The sequence below is a fragment of the Melitaea cinxia genome, chromosome 15 (genome assembly GCF_905220565.1).
Source record: "Melitaea cinxia chromosome 15, ilMelCinx1.1, whole genome shotgun sequence".
NCBI classification, from domain to species: domain Eukaryota; kingdom Metazoa; phylum Arthropoda; class Insecta; order Lepidoptera; family Nymphalidae; genus Melitaea; species Melitaea cinxia.
In genome coordinates this window covers 6,995,838-7,017,261 of record NC_059408.1, presented here as the reverse complement: position 1 = coordinate 7,017,261, position 21,424 = coordinate 6,995,838, and the positions used below count along the sequence as shown (strand labels likewise).

Below are 21,424 nucleotides of genomic sequence, written 5' to 3'. Positions count from 1 at the left end.
GCCATTTTCCTAAAAATCGATCTTTTATACCAATATACGGCTTGAGTCGATTCAGTTGCACGCGAGTGTATATTCCATACAATGAAACTGATATTGGTCATTTTTTTTTCAAATAATTTATGATTTATCATGCAATGGGCAAAACACACGAGTTCACACCATTTTTAGGCAGTGGACTGCGGATAAGCGAGGTGATGATGATGTGATGAGTTATGATTATTCATAATGTTATATTCTAAAATTAAGTTGCAAATTTGGCTTGCAGTTAAGAAAATTGACCTATAGATTGCATTGATCAGTAATAGCAAAAACATGTACCAATTTTTTCCGCTAACGAAAAAAACATGGATAAAACGATTAAAATTACATGTCTCTGTTAGTACAGTATGTATTGATAGTTCAATAAAACAAATAAGACAAATACGATTCCTGACCTGTGCAACACCGATTACTTCTCCATTGATATCCTTGATCGGCATGCAGAGAAGCGACCTCGTCTTGTAACCCGTCTGCTGGTCGATGTCGTGGTTGAATCGCTCGTCCTTAAAGAAATACATTTCATATAGTATTATAAATATAAGTTACGCTTATACACAAAAAAGTGTGTGTGTGTGTGCTTATGTACACACGTAAGAAATTATACTTCATTAGCTAGCTATTTTCACGTTCTTAACTTCTAACTCGTTGACTAGGTAACTGGCGTTCTGGGTGTCGGTTTTTTGTGACAGTGTGTGCGCGTATAGTTATAGAAGATTATATTAAATAAATTAAAATTTGAGTAATGAAGACATGATTTTACTTCTACCTAAAATGAAAATGTCTATTTAGTTCCATCAGATCAAACAACATATTGAAAAGGAACTGGGCCGTGAACGTAATCCGAGTCCGGAGTCCGACAACCGCAGGCCGCAAGCGTCCTACAGAACCACTCTGTACTCTAATTGCTCCTTCAACTCGTTACGGCGAAAAATTTAATGTTGGGAAACTGAGATCATTTGATCACTGTTTTTGATATATTTTATAGTTCAAACGATATATATATTTAAAAAATCTATAGAGATTTGCCAACGAATTTAGGAAAATAACTAACGTACGAGGAATATAAATACTACTACAACATGGTTTTAAAATAAGTTTTATTCGAGTCTCAAATAAAAATATGCTTAGCATCAGTTTAGTATCTACCAAAACAATTACTACAAAAAACAAATTTATACTCAAACTTATATATAATATAATCGAATAAATTAGTAATATTACCTGAATAAATATTACTATAAAACTATTCGTTCTGCATTGCATATAAAATAATGCATTGTAATAGTAACAAACAATATAGCACGCCCAAGGGAGACGTACGCTGTTACAGTAACGAAGCTGTCTTGGCGTATACGAATACTGCAAAATTATGTTGCGTTGCTGAGATGTATCGGACATAATATATAGTAACAATTTCATATGATGAGATATACTGTATGGAAATGACCGCTTTGCGGAAAACCAATGGCCGCCAGCTAAAGACTGAAGTAAGAGTTTCGTTCGCTTAATTGAGGAATTTTAAAGCTTAATTTATTAGAATAAAATAATGTTTTAAAATATTTATTTAAGCTTGATAAACTAATCGTCTTTGGTATAATTTAATTTGGGAAGGTACAACCTTATGTAGAAACATATTCATATTACCAATGCGATTTGACAGCTTCTGTAGAATATGATAAAATATTCTCCATCCAATTTTAAAACTCAACGCTACCGAGAAGCATTATTTATGAGCACGAATGAAAAATATAGCTTACGAAATATTAATAGTGACAAAATCGGCGGTTGTTCACATGATATATTTGCTTCTATACAAATAACGCTTAGTGAAAGATAAACCGATAAACTTTTAGCCATAAAACACGAACGATATATAGGCTGTACCGATGCCAATTTCTGGTAATCAATAACGTTGCTTTGGTGTGTAATAACCGATTTATCTTCCTCCAAATGAGATATTTAAGTGCAAACAAATATACACTGAGATTGGAATATGTATTTTTTATTTATTTCATTTAACACAACTAGCAATTACATCTTTTGTACTTCTGAACGTTGCGCGCCTTGACATCTCCTAATGGTTTTTCGATTTTTCTGCTTGCATCGTGTTGTCTCAATTTTTCTACTTATCGAACTATGAAACACAATGAATTTATCTTGTCGCCTTGAATTTGAGTTGAGATGAGAGCGTTGATAAATTATTATTGTGAACTAGAAACAACAGCTTTATCCTAAAATAAACTATAATTACGAGTTTTTGTATTTTATTAAAGTAATGCTGATAATAGTTTTCATTTTGTTGTTAATGAAAGAAAGAAACACACTGTAAACAAAATAGCTACGTTACAATCTATTGTGATTTATATGTACCACCACGTTCTATATATATAGTGACTTTTTTCTTACCAATGATTGTGGTTCACGTGACGACCATGGTGTGGTCTCACGCGAGTAAGCGAATTAAACGATATGACACACCAATTGAAAATAAAACGTGTTAGACACAAATATGTGGGAAAATCTCTTGATTGCATTGCAAACATGTTCTTAAATATTGATCGAGTTTCCCCACTGTGAAATTCTTCTTCTTGTTACAGAAAAGAAAATTTCTAAAAACACTTATTCATTTTTTAGATACAACAAAATCCGATTATCAAATTTGAACCGAACATGTGGAGTGGTGAAAGTGTATTCGCTGTTGTGGTAAGCATATGATATAAGTGGTGTGGATAAGTCTAATAATTTTGAAATTTTGAATTTGAATAAGATAAATATATACCTAATAATTTTAAAATTGTGTTGTTTGAATTGTGTACATTCCATGGAAAGCGCGTGTACTTTGATGAATACGAGCACCTCCTCCGCCATATTACCAGAATGCTAATGGTTTTTTAAACTAAGTTATTTTAAGTTATTGCTAAGCTTATTTGAAAGTCAATTTGTTGAGCCTTGTCACCTCGGAGAAAATGGAGACAGCTATAAAACATAACGATACTACTCATACTAGCCAAAAGTAAACACAAACATCGATACAAGTGAAGCCACGACATGCACCTACTATAGTAAAAAAATCTATACGTACAACAAAATTACAGCGAGGTAAAACCTGGACAAAAATTTGTTTTTTAAAGTATAAAATAATTTACTTGCTACTTACTATTTTCCTAATATCACTTTACTTGTATTACATATTATTAGCATTCGCTGCAAAATATTTAATTATTTATTTTAACCATTTATTTCTTAATAAAGGCGAAAATTTTGGCTTGTTAAATTTCTGAATGTGTGAGTAATATAACCCATGCAAAAAAATATATTTATACGCGTATATTGTGTAACGACATATTATAGAGGGTTACATAACATCCGGCAATATTTCAGCCGCCTATTATCATGGTAATTTGTTGAATATAATATATACTTACCCTTTGTTATAGCCAATTCAATGAAAAATATAAATGAAGACTTGATATATGCTTTTATTATCCAACGTATTTCGTAATACATTTCAGTCAGTTTTGAATAATGTTAGGTTTTCTTTTCTCCCGACGCGACGTAAGAAAAGAGATAAAAGTTTCACAAATCTACGTGTGTCTGTCTGTTGCACTGTAGTTTCTAAACGAATATACGGATAATGGTGAGTTTTTTTTCTCGGTTGAAAGCTGACCAAATCAGAGAGGCGGGTCTTAGATAAATTTATGAAGATCTATTCAGAACTTAAGGTTATTAAATCTTTTTTATTAGCTGTGGTGGTTAAATATTTTCTTTATAACTGTCAGTGTGAATCAAAAATTTAATAGCTAAAATTTCAATAAATATTGTATCATAAGTAACTTCAACTATTTTACTGAAAACGATTCTATGAATCGAACGAAATGGCTCTCAACGGTTTCTTATAACGAGAAACGTTACAAGATTCGATTTGACTTGGTCTAAGCGATAATTTTCTATGATGGATATATGAAATTGAAGTCAACTGAATGAAATCGAATTACAGTGAAGCAAATTTTATAAGATATAAATAGAAACAAAAATAATTTTACCATTTTTATGATCACCAGATAATTCACTTGAAATCGCTTGATTTAATTAATTTTGTTTATGTCACCTTATCCTGAATTGTATGAAAATATTTTTGTACATTCCTTCAAAAAATTCGATAAACAATTTTTATATAAAAAAATTATTTGATACCTGACTGACATTCATTTTTTTTTCTGCTGTTACGCATTTTCACAATAACAAAAAATTATAATGACTTATAGACAATAACAAACTAACAAATGGAGATATAATTCATTAAAACTAAATGTAATTAATATTACTGTTAAGAACACAATTCCCTTTATTAAATCGAATTGAACCCGTGCGAAACTAGGGCGTGTGGTTATTAATAATAACAACAAGTTTGATACACTCTGTAACTTGACATTTTGCGAATACGTATTAATCAAAATGGTAACAGAAGGCATTTACATGTAAATTGTTCTCATAAATAATTGAGACGCGAGTTTGAGAACACATAACTGCAAATCGGCCCAAGGTCAGCGTTTTGGATGGTGGCCAGAGTTCGTGCGTACCGCTTCACGGTACTGAGATCGACTGCGATGAATTAATCCTTACACACGACCTTGAGGGTAACAAGCGACAATTGGTACACTTCAATGATACCACTATTAAAAAAAAACCCTTCTTTTTTTATATATAACAACCGCTCTGGTGTAGTGATCCGTGTCCCATGTCCATGCTTAACAACCGGATGTTTGTGGGTTTGATTCCCGCTCGGATTAGATATTTATATTTGTACAAATATTTATTTCCGGTTTGGAGCACGTTAAGCTGTCAGTCTCGGTTGTTATTAGACACAGCTGATAGCAATCGTGACTCATAGTAGGGAATAAATATGCCAACTCACAGTCGAGCGGCGTGGTAGATTAAGTTCTGATCGTTCTTCTACATGAAGAAAGTGGCCTTTGTCCAGCTGTGGGGTGTTACAGGCTGAATTGGTAGTTCAGTTGGGAAATAGGCGTTAGTGCTACGATAGTTATTCATAACTAACTGTAGTTCCTTGTTTTAACTGTGTATTTCTAATAAAAAATAAAAAAATATTTATAAATATTATAGGCCAAGAAGTATTTTTATTAATTTAAAATTGAAAGTCTTTAACAATAATTAATTAATGTTAGGACCAAGTTATAGGTATTTTTTGTTTTAGAAGTTTTTAAAGGCCTCAATTGAGTTGTTTTAAATAAAGAGTTTAAGGATTTAATATTATAGACTTTATAAATTGAGCTCTATAATTACTTCTTTGTACAAACATAAATATTCCTTTCTCCAAACAAATCATAATCTCCTGGAGATAAATTTGAAACAGTGATAAAATAAACGCATTGCTTGTGATACACGTTTAAATAAATAGTGATCCATTATCATACTTCACCCAATTTCACTTACATAATTTTTCAACAAAGCAACCTACATCAGAGAATTCATGGAGTGTGTGAAGACGGATGGCCTGCCATTTATCCAGACGGCTCGCTACGAATAATTCATATGATCTTAACAATTCTAGAGCAAGCGCCACCAATAGATATACTATTTACAGGTTAAATAGGACATCAGTTTGGTCGTACAATACCATAAATTATAGACATGCCCATTAAGTTACGACTATCATAACACTTATGCCAAAAGCCGATTGTATTTTCCAATCCAATATCTAAGATAAAGACAATTTTTTTCCACGAAGATTCCTTAGAGAATATATTGCGAAAAACTAATTTGTCAGTACCTATCTACGTTAATGTTAAAGCATCCATTTGAGAGACCTACATTATAAGCAATGAAACAAGAAGTTTTTTTGTTATTGGATAGACCCAAAATTTTATATTACGTAAAATATTATTACTCGAAATTTTTTACTGAAAAAAAATGGATAAAATATATTATATTCAATAATTATTACTGCGTTTTTACACATTGGTTTTTAAAATTTTTAATTGATTTCTAAAATAATATTGTCACGAGTATTTACATACATATATATTGTATTGCAAAAACTATAAACGTGATATAGAAAGTTATTATGTAAAGTAAATTTAATTTAATTGAAATGACGATCTATTCCATGAGTTTATATTCAATTATTTGGAATATTATTAAATTTAAATTAATTTCAGTAATGAAAACAGCGTCTTCGATGAGATTAAATTTTAACAGTAAAGGCGCCTATTATACCTATTTATAGGCAATGTCCCAAAGAGAGAATTATTTTAAATTCAATTCTCAAGTAAATCGTTCGTACAATTTACTTATTTATATCAATTTTAAATATTTGTTATTTAAAATTTAAAATAATTTTGATATATAAATATTTATTGAAATATTATTTTATAAGAATGTGCGATTCATTCACCAATTCTCTATTCATTGACCAATTTATTTCAAAACGTTGGTTTAATAAATTGAGATCCTTTTAAGTTACTACACAAATAATTATATTCAAATTTTAAGGAATACGAAATATGTTTCTTATTCTTAAGTATGTTTTTTTATTATTATAATCTATCATAACAATAAAAAACTCTTAATATGATTTCTTTAATACAACATAATAAACATGAAATGAAAAATACATAAAAACCCATATAAAGAAGACTTAGTACTCGTGACATGTACAATCTCATACCTTATATTACGCGAAAATATCGCATGCAAAATGTTACCATAAGACCTTTTTATCACCACGCTTAGAATGTATATAACAAAATGGATCATCAAACTAAAGAACTCATAAACACAGACGTGAAGTGAGTTTAGAGTTAGCCCATTGAAATTTTATAGCAAGACCTTTTGCATTTAATTTCAGAATTATTACGAAATAAGTAAGAATTAAATTATTTTCTAAGCGTCATAACATTATTTTCTCATTCCAACACTTTTCTTCGTAGAATATTTATGTTAAATAATGGTGCTTTGTAATAATTGTAAAATATTCAATCGCTTTTGAAATATTTCATTAGCACCGCTGTGTGTCGATAATTTTTAATGATTTCTTTATATTATCATAACTGAATTTTAGTAACTAAAAAAAATACTTTTATTATTTCATTGAAATTTTTTATCGTTATCGTATCATCTCGAGTCATGGGTAATTAATTGGGTATGTATTGAGTGGTCTATGGGGTTCGGATCCCCTCATTGTTAAAGATACATGAGTAGATATGAACAAAAACCGATATAGCTTATTTATGCTAACAATCCAATAAGAGTTTAAATTCAAAATAAAAGGTGAATCAAATCTTGCATTAAAAAAAAAATTAAAATAAATAGTATAAACCATGCACGCGGTGTAAGAAACTACCTCGTGCTTATTGGCTAGTGCTTATATAAAGTAAATACGAGTATTAGTCCGGTCAAATTAAACCAAAAAATAAGAGCCAAGTTACATAAACGTACAAGAAGCTGAAAATTGGTGAAATCGTTCGAAATATAATTATAAATAAAATTTGAAAGTTCCCCATTTTTCCAATTTTATTTATTTGTATAGATAGAACGAAATTTCTTGGATTTTGTTCTAACAATATTAATATGAAATTAAATTATTTAATTAACATAAACATAATGGAGATAATATAAACAGCGAATGTGCCATTGTTTTACGTTCAACCGTAAAATAACATTACCTTACCCTTTTTTATATAAAGTACAGAGAACATTATACAAATGTATCTATTTACATTATTATGTAATTATAAATGACCATATGTTACAGTACTTGAACATATTATTTATCTTTCATTAAAGTAAGTCATGAGAATAATCACTATGTTAAAAATTTACTCTTCCCAGTAAAATATAATTATATAATAATTTCTATTATTTTTATTAAAGTTTGCACACATACAACAAACACTCTTCCTTGTTCCGTCTTAAGGTCGGCTGGTACATAAGGATGTACGGCTATAAGTCCAGCTTTAAGCTAAATATATTAATCCTTCAATATATTTTGTATAATTGTGTAAAAAATAATAATAGTAAAACGGTACATAAGACAACGTGTGTAAAACTGATGTGTGCAATAAGTAATAGAACACCTTTAGGAATATAGAATTTAAAATATATATATGAGTAAATATTATCGAAATTAGGAAATATAACCTTATTTACGAACCGAAGGAGCATGGAGTTTTAAATAGAATCCTGTTTAGAGTCTTGCTCAAGATATTGAAATATCTCAATTATATTTCAGACCAAGTTTTGTAAGTTACAGAAATATCGTACAATGAAACCGTTAATTGCCTTTGATTTGAAATCATCTTTTACTTAGATAATGAATGACTGGATAGCAGTTATATTTAATGATGAACAATGAATACTTAAAATAGCCATAAAATTGGTACGAATGAAAATATAAATCTTAAAACTTACCCGACCCTACATACATTTGTGTAAAATATGAGCAAAGATTTTCTGAACGCACCTATAAATATTTGAGAACCAAGTGACAATTTTTTGGCAAAATACATCAAATCAAAAAAAAAATAGTTTATTTAACTGTAAAGATACACATTACATAAAAGGAACAGTGAATCCCACAATAGGCAATGCCTGTGTCGTGGGATTCAACAACACAAATAAATAATTACCAGGCGTAGTGCGGCCTAAGAAGATAATAAGTATATTTATAACTAAATAATGATAACTGAATTACAATAGAATATATTTAATTTGCACGTGAATTGATAAAACATACGAGTATCTATAGTGAGCCAGAACTAGAACTATAGAATATTTCCACAGCTAGGAATATTTTGTACTGGAGAAGTAAATTGTAGTTTTTCGTATTTTCCCTAACTTATTATTTATGTTTCTCACCGTTTAAACCTGAACTTCCATGAATATTTCAAGATCAAAATTAGCCAAACCTCTTAAACCTATTAGTCATTCTCGAGTTTTAGCGAGACAAACGAACAACAATTGAACAACTTTTTATATGTATAGATTTCCGCATTTACCGTTATTATTATTACGACCGCTATGACCTAGTTGCGCACTGTGTTAGCGCCTACACAGAGGCGGTCACGGGTTCGATTCCCGCTTAGTGAATATTTGTATTTGTGCAAATGTTTATTGCAGGTCTGGGTGTCCTGTCATTACGAGTTTACTTACCGTGCCTCGAAAAAAGAGGCCATCTCCTAGATGGAGAAAATGGCATATGCCCAGCAGTAGGATGTTACAGGTTGAATTGTATTGTTTACGCGACAATAGTCAAATTTGATGATCATTGTATTGGCATATATACTGATAAAAAAATTACGAAGAAAAACAGACAAATACAACAAACACAATAAAATACATACCCTTGAAACTTTGAAAAAACTATGCGGTTAAAAAAAAAATACATGTTCACGGTTAGTTCGGTCTCAGCGGGCTTGTGAAAATAAATTGAGTGTTTAGCGTAAATTCCCGAGATTTTTAAGAAAGAATTTTTATGAAAATCCATTGAAAATCTGTAATTAACACGCACGGACAAATGAACAAGAAGTAAAGAAAACGAAACTTTGTTAAGTGTACGCCGTTAGTTATTTTCTTACTTCATTTGCATTACCCATTGTATTTTATAAAAATACCAAACGCAGTGTTACTTTGTTAATAAACTTTTTACGGGGACTAAAATTGTTTTATGGAATTCAATGTATGCTTTGAGAGATAAAATAAGAGCATACAAAAGTTGCGAGCATTGTGACCAAACGTAATCTAATGTACTCGCTTTGTTCGTTTCAAGAATAGATCGTAATCCAATCTAGCTATTACATATCAAAATCGAAGACAAATCACTTATTCTCTTTTAACAATAGTGTCTAAATACTTAGCATCACCAGTAAAATTCGTATCGCATCTTATAATAAATAGCTTTTTAGTTCTAAGTTTAAAATTTATTTACAGTTTCATATTCCAATATTTATACTTTTGTTACTATTAAACGTAAACGTAAGTCATGTTATCGAAGTTAAGTAATATTAAATTGATAGTAAAATTGAACGTTATTAAAGTGAAAATTTTATTCTATCACCCCAAAATGTTTCATTCATCTATCGCATGTCGCATGTCGCAAGTGTTCCGCGGTATTCGCGTGTTTTGATCTGTGTATTAATGTAAATATTTTTATTCACTAATGTTTCATTTGCATCGTGAGTTTATAAAACCACACATTTCTTTTTAAATTATTTACGTAATAGCTGCAACAAAGATTTCCTTTTTCTATTAAGTATTTTAACTTTCATCCCAAGGGAACCCATACTGAATTATAAAATAAAAAGTTTCAAGGATAGCTCGTAGTATGTATGAACTCAAATCATAACAAGTTTCACAAAAAAATCATGTAGTTCGGATGTGCTGATAAGATAAAGACAGACAATAAAGTAAAAAATAGAGTTTTTGCTTAGGCATCGATTGCATTACAACAATATTTCAAAATATAAATACTAAATGTATATTATTGTACCTCGTACAGTTTTATTATACATTTAGAGCAGTAAGCGATAGCTTCAATTATAAATTACAGAAACTATTTTCCCTAGTTTAAACTAATAAATCCAATAACGTCAGCTATCACGATGTGAATAAGTACGTCGATCATTTTCACTTTAGCGAATGTCTTTCGAAATGTGAAAGACAATTTCTCCGTTAGCCTAAAGACCGTTAAATTTTGCACTCAAACCATCCATCTTACTTGATTTAAGGCCGTCATTGACTTTACTACATTAGTTCCTTGTTTTTATCTCGTTAAAAAAGAAAAGATTATAGGACGTCGTTAAGCGAAAAGAAAACATTACGTATAAAACTATAATGAGTCGATATAATTATTTAATGTTTATTATAAAATTTTAAGCAATATTAAAAATATATAAATTTGATTCAAGGAAATTATTATTTAAAAAGTCAAGTCTTTTATTTTATATCACATTAAAAATAAACGAACCTTTGTAATATCAAGTAAATGACGCAGGGAACGCTTTCAAGAATTTTAATTATTTTTAATAAAAGAAACAATATTAGCAATACCCGTGCGAATAATTCGCACTAAATAAGTAAAAATTCCCAAGGTTCAATCGTGTAGACGTTGTTTCAATATAAAGCATTCAAGCAATATATATAATTTTAATTACTAATTAGTTTACAAAAACAAAAGCAATAATATTTTTTTTAGATGTGGATGCCGGTAGAGTAAGCAGTTATCTATGAAATAATGTATAATTTATGTGGAGTAATTGTGAAGTTTTTTCGAAAAGGGAGGCAAACAAGCCGTAGCGTATTATAATATGATGATTTCCATTGTAAGGAATTGGTTGAAATTTTAATGCATTTAAATTTGGCTACTCAAGAAGAAAATTAAGTACCCATGTTATTGCAATTTACGATCTAGAGTAAGTAGTGTTTCGTGTGCCAGGTACGCGCCTAAACATCGCGTTCGCCGATTTGCGGGTTCGATTCCCGCTCGGGATGGATAGTTGCATTTTCACAAAAAAAAATTTGCGGTTTAGATGTCTGTTCTTGTGAGTCTCCCCACCGTGCCTCAGAGAGCACGTTAAGCTGTCGGTCCTGGTTGTTATGAGATACAGCTGATAGCAATCGTGACTCATAGTAGGGAATAAATTCACAAACCACAGTGGGGCATCGTGGTGGATTAAGCTCTTATCCTTCTCCTACACGGAGAAAAAGGCGTATGCCCAGCAGGTGGATATTACAGGCTGAATCGATATTATTGTAGTAGGTGTACAACGTTACATAAGTAAGTGCCTACAACCTTTTTTATGTTAGAAGCAAAATCTAATGAATTTAAACATTAAATATCGTTCGATATCATCGATCTTAGATATGGACACGAGACAAAATATTTTATCGTAAACGTATTGCGATTTGCGCAATATTTGTTAACTATAAATCTAATACCGTAACTATACAAATGTTTTTTTTTTTTACATTGTAAAAGTAATAAACAAAAAAATAATTGTGTTTGCTCGCAAACGAAAAAAAACCGACTTCAATTACATCGACAAGTAATACAACGTAGATCGACGAAAAAATAGTCAAGCAACTACGCGTTATCAAAGATTACTCAAAAAGTAGTTATCAGATCTCGATAAGATTTATATGTGACCACATGATAAACATAAGCTTTCGATTAAATTAAAAATTATCAAAATCGGTACACCCAGTAAAAAGTTATTGCGCATTTTCGAGAGTTTCCTTCGATTTCTCTGGGATCCCATCATCAGATCCTGGTTTCCTTATCATGGTACTAAACTAGGGATATCCCCTTTCCAACAAAAAAAGAATTATCAAAATCGGTACATCCAGTAGAAAGTTATGCGGTATAATACAACGTAGGTCGACGAAAAAAGCGTCAAGTAAAAACGCATTATTAGATATAACTCGAAAAGTAGTTGTTAGATCTCAAATAAATTTAAATGGGACCAATTGGCACACACCACCTTTCGATTAAAACAAAATTTGTCGAAATCGGTTTACCCGGTCAAAAGTTCTGATGTAACATACATAAAAATAAAATAAAATAATACAGTCGAATTGAGAACCTCCTCCTTTTTTGGAAGTCGGTTAAAAAGAAAGCAAATCGTATGCATCGACATAATTTCATAACTCCCGCTAAAAATATCTGGAGTATTTACTCTAAAGATTATGTTAAGAAAAATAACAAAAATATTTACTTTAACAGATACATCCGTATGAATTTCATAAAATTATTTAGTTTAACCGACGTGTTATATTTTTTGTTATTGTTAAATAGTAATAATATAATTTGGCAGATAACGTTATCGAAATCGCAAAATTGTATACATTTTTATTATGAATAGTTGTTTTTCAAATAGCTTTTGTAGAATAAAATTTTTTTAGAGATAATCCTAGATAGCCCAAGGTCAAAGGTTATCAGTCGAAACCGGGCTGGCACTGGTTCCGAGTCGTGAATTGTTTACAAAATTACGAGCTTGTATCTGCACACATTTACAACAAAAGTATAATACGCCATTGAACACATAGAACAAACTATATTGAAAAGTAAAAACCAAAATAAAATCAAATTTGAAGCTGCCCAAGTCAAAAATTTTCTTTAATTCGTTCTGTCGGATTTTTTATTGACAATCTTCGTAATGTTGTTTGGCTATAAAATCGGTAAAGTTCAGCCTTAAGCATACAATAGAAAACAATACATTTTTTTGATCGAGATGGAAATTTCAAAGAAGAACCTTCTTATAATTTTATGGTAATTATTAGTCGCTTTAGCAATCATTCTTCTAATATTATAAATAAAAGCGAACATTTTTGAAGATGAATGGATGTGACAATTTAAGGAAAATTACTAAACTGACTATAATTAAACTTGGTACGTTGGTACAATAGCTGAAGATACAGAATTACGTAGTCTATTTTATATTCCAACATATCGGAAGTTAAGCAGGTGGAATCGCAACATACAGCTAGTAAAAACGCCTAATGCAGTTACAAATACATATTTCTAAGGAAGATGAAAGCATGGTCAGCTTAGTCTTCAGGTTGACACACTTTGGGTAAAGAAATTTAAATAATTATTTATTGTACCTTATAAGCATCAGGTATGTTGACAGGCTCGCCGCTCTCCGCAACATAGCCCACAATGCCACTTCCCCACGGTATCCTGATCTCTTCGAGTTGCTCCATCTGCTCCGGCGTGGACTTCGAGCACACGTCAAATAATTTCGACACCAGACATCTGTCAACAATAATAATTATTATGCTTTAATATACAGGCGAATTATTTATCTAATAGGCGTTTAGCCTGACAGTGAAAGATTTATCAACGCATTGCTGAAAATAGACATCTATAAATAACAATTGCTCAAACTTTATTTTAAACTAGCTGTACCATGCGCGCGTTGCTACGCTTTTTTTGGTCATACCAACTCGAAAGGTTTTTGTGGGTGGCCTCATGCACAACACTGCTAAAGATAATGACATTATCAAATGCATAGTTTAAGATGCTATAAAGGACATACAGATAAACATTCATATATATATAAGACATTAGTTGATTAATTAAAATTGGAATCGGAAAATTATACAATGTGTTGCTCTGAAAAAAAACAAAGATTTATTATAAAATTTTTCTTCATACATTGATACAAAAATAAATTATAAAAACCCTTAAACTACCTGAAAAAACAAATAAACGACATTTAAAGTTATTTACCAATTCCTATACATAAAATTAAAATTAAATATTTCTTTTATATGTGACTATTATGGAGTGTTAAAAATATCTTTTTAAAACAATACATATTACTACTGCTATAAAAAAGGTACTATACAAATATACAAACTCAAAGGAATATATTCCTTTATATATATACTCGTATACATAGATTCAACAACTTAGAATTTTAATACACGCTTAAACAAACTCGTACGTGCATGCGATAATTTCAATAATGAAATTACCTACTCTTAAAGCAAGAATGATTGTTTTAGTACTTTAACGATCAGGAAGAAAATAAGATAGACCACGCGGCTTTCCTCGAGTTTTGTATGGCTACTGTTAAAGTATTATTATTATAATTAGTTGTAATATAATGTATTATTACATCCTGTTTCTGGAAATAAATAGTTGGTCAGTTTATTGTTTCTCGTTTGATTTGAAAAGTTTGTTATTCAAATTATTTCAGCTGTAAACAATGACCACATCACAGCGTCCTCGCGGATGAAACTGTGAGAGCATAGCAAACACAATGTACAATATAACTAAAACTGTACATTACATATAGATATGTTTAGATTTAAGGACACGTGTACGACCTCTGTACAGGTCATTGAAAATCAAATGTACGGAGCTTATTGCACTGCGATTTGTTCGACCACCTACCCCCTGATTCCTTATATCGGATTTTATTAAACGAATCCTACTAGTTATTCGTACGATTGGAAAATTCCACAGGCCGTGCAGGAAATTGATTGTGCTCCAATCTCGTTATATGTTCAATCGATTAGTTTAGTTCAACCAATAATTGGTTACTTATGAAACTAACGCAGAAGATGTTACAAACTTAAATAATCGTTGTGACGTCGTTCGGTCATAGATATATATTACATAAACAAAGCTTATTTTATTATTTTATATATAAAATAACAAACAAATGCATAATAGCGAATTTTTAAAATTTCAAAATATTTGTAAGATGTACTTAGGTGCATTTTAAAGTGTTCAGGTAGGTTTAAATTTATTAAGCACTAGCTATGCCCGCGACTTCGTCCGCGTCAAATTTAAGAAAAAAGTTATTGTTTAGTTCGCAGAGTTATAAAATAAATAAATTGCTAAAATAAAAGTAGCCTAAGCTACTCCTTACTACATCAGCTATCTATCTGCCAGTGAAAGTCCTGTCAAAATCAGTCCACTAGTTTCAGAGATTAGCCGGAACAAACAGACAAACAGACAGATAGACAGACAGAGAGACAAAAATTGTAAAAAATGTTATTTTGATATATGTACCGTGTATAATACATCTATATGCGTTTAGTGAAAAATAAAAACTTTTTAAAAAATTTGCATAAAGAGCGTTATAGACGATAAACTTTCAATTAATTAATTTCTCAAAATTAAATGATAATTAATTATAATTGTGATGATGAAACAGTTACGTTGAAAATATAATTCTATGGTATAATGATTCATAGTAATATTATTACTCAGCTGAAGAGAAAGGGAAGGGTTGGAGCTTAATCATTTCTGATTAATGAAGATTAATCTAATTTCAACATTAACATTTAATTAAAATAGCGTCTCTGTCTATCGTGATGGATACATCACAATTATGTCAAATATTTATTAAAATGTAACTTTAAAACTATATTTGTAACTTTGATACTATATTTTTTAAATACAGTAAGTTATTATGTTATTTATTTTCAGATACAATATTAAATTGTTATTATATTTGTAAACGGTAAGATACCAAGACAAAAATATGTCGACTTAGATTCATACACGAAACTAAAAAAAACAACTTCTGAAGTAATTATGCAATAATATAAATATAATATCTATATTATTATAGTCATCATTTTATGCTCGCGTTAATGTAGACGCAAACAAAAATACTTTTTTATATAATTATATAATATATCATTACAGTATTATGTGACCAGTAAAAACAAAAAAATTAATTAAAAAAATTGTTTACTCATTATTCAGAAGTAGCCTAAGGCTGATAAAAAATAATTTGAAGCGTAAATAATATAATTAATTATTTACCATCCGTTGTTTTTTATAAATATGTGATGTTTTTTTTGTTACCTACAAAAATGAAATGCAAAAGGTTGTGAGAATGGATATTTGTTACACTTATTGTTTTATAATATTTACCCGAATAGCACTCATTATAATGAAACTTTTTTGGATTTTATCGCAGTTTATTAGGTTTTTTAGATGTCCGACGTCTCGGATACTTTACAGCAACTATGGTCTCGGGAGGACTTTTTTATTTGTTACACTTTCAAGCAAAACCTACTCAGCCGATTGCAATTATTGATAAAACTTAGCGTAGTTGATGATCCATACTAACACATAGGCTATTTTTATCCCGACAGTCCCACGGGATCGGATATTAGGCAGGTGAAACCGTTTGTCGCATCTAGAATTGGTGGAATAAACCTTTCATGACAGGTTTTGGTTTTTTTTATATTGAGATGTCAATGACTAGGTCGTCAATGTAATGTCATGCGTTCGATCGATGAAATCAACGATTGACAAACGAGACCGGCTACACAGACGAATAATTAATTAATTCTTGTACGGTTATTTAGATTGATATCTTATTTTAACGAAGAAATGCAAACATGTACCCGTTGCCGGCAATTAAAATTTGGCCATGTTTTTTTTTTTTTGTATAATCAGAAAGAGAACTTATTCAATGTGTGCAATATCTAAGATTTTAAATTGCACAGAGAATGTTAAGGATATAAAACGTGCTTTTATCGTAAACACATATGAAAATTACAACAAAAAAAAAAAAAAACTTTTCCTGTTATTCACAATTAATAATTTTTGGAATATTGAGGAAAAAACAGTAAGTACCTACATAGTACAAAATTTCATATATATGTACACAAAATTCACAAAAAATTTCAACGTTATCTTCTTATATATAAAATTCTCGTGCCACAATGTTAGTTACAATACTCCTCCGAAACGGCTGGATCGATTTTACGAAATTTTGTGTGCATGTCGGGTAGATCTGAGAATCGGCCAATATCTATTTTTCATATCCCTATGTTATAGGCGGGGGAGGGGGGTTAAGGGGCTAATAACATATATAGCAAAATAACGTTTGCGGGGTCAGCTAGTATAACTATAAAATTAAGAGTACGTCTCTAAATTTATAGTGTTCTTAATAAACAGAAGCTCAAAATGAATTCTAGAGTTGAATAATTTGTGTAAGCTTAAAGCTTCGAGAGCCCTTTTGTTAACAAGGGTTTCAAGTGGTAAGATCTATAACACAAATCAATATCTTGAGACCGTAACGAAAACAATGTATATCCACGAATCTGACCGAATTAAAACTAACCGCGAGTAACGCCGAAAGGAAAATCTAGTAGGTGCGTCATGTACCACGAGAAAAAAATGATTTAGCATATTGCCGTCCATACGTTATCTTAAATACCCTTTAATACAAAAGCGTAAAGAGTGATGAACCGGAATCAAGCCCTCATTAACCCTATCTAAGATTCTAAGGTATTACTTATTCCACCGGCCGGACGACACGACCCCACATGTCTCGCTCACAACAAGGCCACCCCCACCATTGTGCCGGGGCCCGGAGGTTTCGTCCGGGTCTACCGCCGGGGCGAAGTTGCGAATGCTAGCACGACCCAATCTCGCCCCACCCAGGCAGACGACTGCTCACACGTGGTGGATTTTTTAGTCAGTAGGAGTCTAACATAACCATCTGGCGCCCCCGCACCATTTGAAACTAAAAGCATGAAAGGTATATTTTCAAGCTTGTAAAATTCTTTAGCGTTTTACAAGATATCGCCATCATGCGGGCCGTAGCGTGCATTCTATATAGGCAGAAAGGCACTGTCTACCTTGTCATGTTACTAAAAATGATATATAAAACACGAACATTACATATTTTTGAAAAAGACATAAACCATAATTCAATGTAAATCCGCTTCAATTGAAAAATTCGCCGTCATATATGCGATATCAGCGCATCGCGCGAATCGACGACGGGCATTTCATGAAACTTCTGCCTACAATCGCTAACAAAATGTTAGCAATGGCAGTAGGACATTGTAAAATCCTACAATTTTATAATATCGCGCGTCATATGGAATACGAAAAAAGTATTGTGTTTTTAACATTGGTCGGTTTATCCATGACAGGAGGCACAGCCTAAGAATAACCTGTCAAATTAAACTGTCTTGAATTCGATACCGTTTTTACCAATAATTATGATTTTTGACACGGTCGCATAATCGCAACATTTCACACAGTAATTTCGTAATAGTAGTTATTTGCTTTGAATTTTTCGTTTGTGCGTTCTTGTTATTAATGAAAATATTAATATATTAGTGATGAATAACTTTACTTGTGAAATATGTAACAGAGACGTGTGTTTGATGAAAGTAAATAGTGCATGCAAATTCAACACATTCGATTTTACGGATAAATTAAAAATTCTTCAGGCGTATCGATTTAACATATAAATAACAATGACATTAAAATTTTTCATTTATTAATAAATAAAGAAGTACTTTTATTAAGCATACAATTTCGTAACTAATTAATAGTGTTATCAATGATTTCCAGCCAGAGCCAATTAGTGCCAGCCTTATGAGGTCACATCAGTCTATCCAGTAACTGATTTGTTTGATAAGTATCAGTTGGCTGCTGTACGTGTATTTGTATGCCTGCATTATTATAAGTTTAAATGCACTTTACGTGTGTAATAATTATTACTTGTACGTACGTACGTATTACTTGTCTGTTCTTGAAATTATCTAAAAGCCTCTATTCCCAACAAAATTGAAATTAGGAAAAAATTGCGAGAAAGTAGGTGCAGTGTGGCTGTTCATATTTTTTTTGACTGCCTACTATGTCTAAAAACTTTATGCACGCCACTGCATGCGGGGCGAAGAGAGACATTACAATGTCAGTAACAACAGTAAAGTCGCAAAAAAAAGATAAAATGTACTTTCAGAATGATTAAGTACTCTTTTGATTAATATTAATTAGTAAGTAGGATAAAAAAGAACAGAAATCAATGAGCACAGACTAGTCTAGTTGATATTTCAGAAATTACAAAAACTAATAAACTAATTTTAAAAATGTACCTAATTGTTCGACAATTTTTCTCTAGCGAAAAATTAAAAATTAGTTATTATAAAAAGAGAGCGGCATATTTAAATGACAATGATTTATTGCACATCTGGACATTAGCTCTTGTTGAAAAGAACTTAGTACTTTTTATAAATATTATTTAATATATTGAAGAAATTTTTGCAAAAATTAGTATTCAAAATATACTTTAATTAAGGATAAATTATAAGCTTTTCTTCGTTTTGGTATGATTAGGAAAAACGACTATATTTTTCATTTTATATTACATATTATTTATATACCTATACGAAATCCGCCGCCGCGTTCAGTCATGGATTGTACCTGTTGCGCTGGCGGTTGCGGGTTCGATCCCCGCACATGACAAACATTTGTATTGGCCATACAGGTGTTTGCCGTGGTCTGGGTGTTTGTGCAGTCTTAGTGGGTCTCCCCACCGTGTCTCGGAGAGCACGTTAAGCCGTCGGTCCCGGTTGTTATCATGTACACCTGATAGCGATCGTTACTCATAGTAGGGAATATATCCGCCAACCCGCATTGGAGCAGCGTGGTGGATTAAGCTCTGATCCTTCTCCTACATGGGGAAAAAGGCCTATACCCAGTAGTGGGATATTACAGGCTGAAGCGATACGAAATCCATCTAGTAAGTACTTACTTCGCGACGTCTTTCTATAAGACGAGACAAGCAAACGCATTACAGGCCTATCACATATAATACCAATATTTAAACTAGGATGCAACCCCATATTTTTTAAATGTGTATATCTATCTAGTATTCTGTGTGTTTTCATCGTTCGAAATGTAAAAAAGAAACAAAAACTGATTACACACTTCAAAAAATCGAATTTTTCTGTCTCGAGGACTATTACGGTATGTTTCTAATAGAATATTTTTACTGTTATCCCCAAAGAACACAAACTTTGTTCGTTTCAAGTCTTCGGTCAATATTTTAGTGAATGGATATATTTTAAAACAAACAAAACAATATGCACGTCAAACGAAGAATCAGTAGCCTATACTTTCGTATGAATCCGGTTCAAGTAGCTTCATTTATGTTCAAAGTAGAACAAATTCTTTCTTGAATTATAGCCTCGAGGAATATGTAAAATCATAATAAAGACGTCGATAAATCGATTCTTGTTAGTGATGGCAGTATTCTATCTCAAGATTTGTGGCGTTTTGCGGCAGCTCTGTAGAAGCTAGGTATTATCGGGAGAATAATGACAATCAATTTATAACCCTCGCTTAAATGAGCATCCATTTTCAAGCTTAGAATAGGATAGTTTATCAAAAAGCGGAGTTTATTTAGCGTGACTACCAGTCAGTATAACAATTTTAATAGTTTTTTTATATTACTTTCTTTCTTGTTTTATTATTTATAGTAATAAAATTTAACTTAGTAAAAATTTTTACGTATTAGAATCTAACATACCTTTTTCGGCTGTAATAGAATGTAGTAAAACATTATCATAATAATTATTATTGTAATAATAAATCCCTATTTAACGGAGACACAAAATATTTACTTTGATATTGTTATTGAGAGTGGGTTATCCAATAAAGACAAACATCAAAATCGAGATGTTTTCTTAATAAGTCTTTGTATTATTTCTTCTATTAATCGATATATTCATTGTTTTTTTTACTAACTTCGCCACACGATTTTTTTCTATTAAGACGCGATTTCCGTCCACTCACAGCCTCCATTTAATTTGACCGTGACCTTAACCACCGAGAAAGCCCAACGGAAAAGTCTCGATCAATTACTTGACATTTTTGTGAATGAGAGAAGTATTAACAATACTTGTTTTAAGAGTATTGTTGTTTAATTTATGCAAAACGTTCAGTTTTTCATAGAAACAATCGATTATTTTTTTTATATTCCATTGATTAAAAAAATAATCTTTAATAAGTATTCGGCGACATTGTTTCAAAATAAAATTCATTGGATAATTTCTTCATAATTTCCTTTTTGTAAATAGTTTTAACGATCTA

At 31.0% G+C, this 21,424-nt stretch overlaps 1 protein-coding gene across 1 annotated transcript in view; it reads right to left on the bottom strand.

The window, feature by feature from the left end:
- Positions 1-21,424, bottom strand: part of LOC123660645 (dual 3',5'-cyclic-AMP and -GMP phosphodiesterase 11-like) — a 92,687-nt gene that overhangs the window by 22,869 nt on the left and 48,394 nt on the right. The window contains exons 6-7 of the mRNA XM_045595700.1: positions 13,660-13,810; positions 435-542 (exon numbers count right to left, since the gene is read on the bottom strand). Coding sequence (XP_045451656.1) covers positions 435-542; positions 13,660-13,810 — 259 coding nt within the window. The remainder of the gene's footprint in view (positions 1-434; positions 543-13,659; positions 13,811-21,424) is intronic.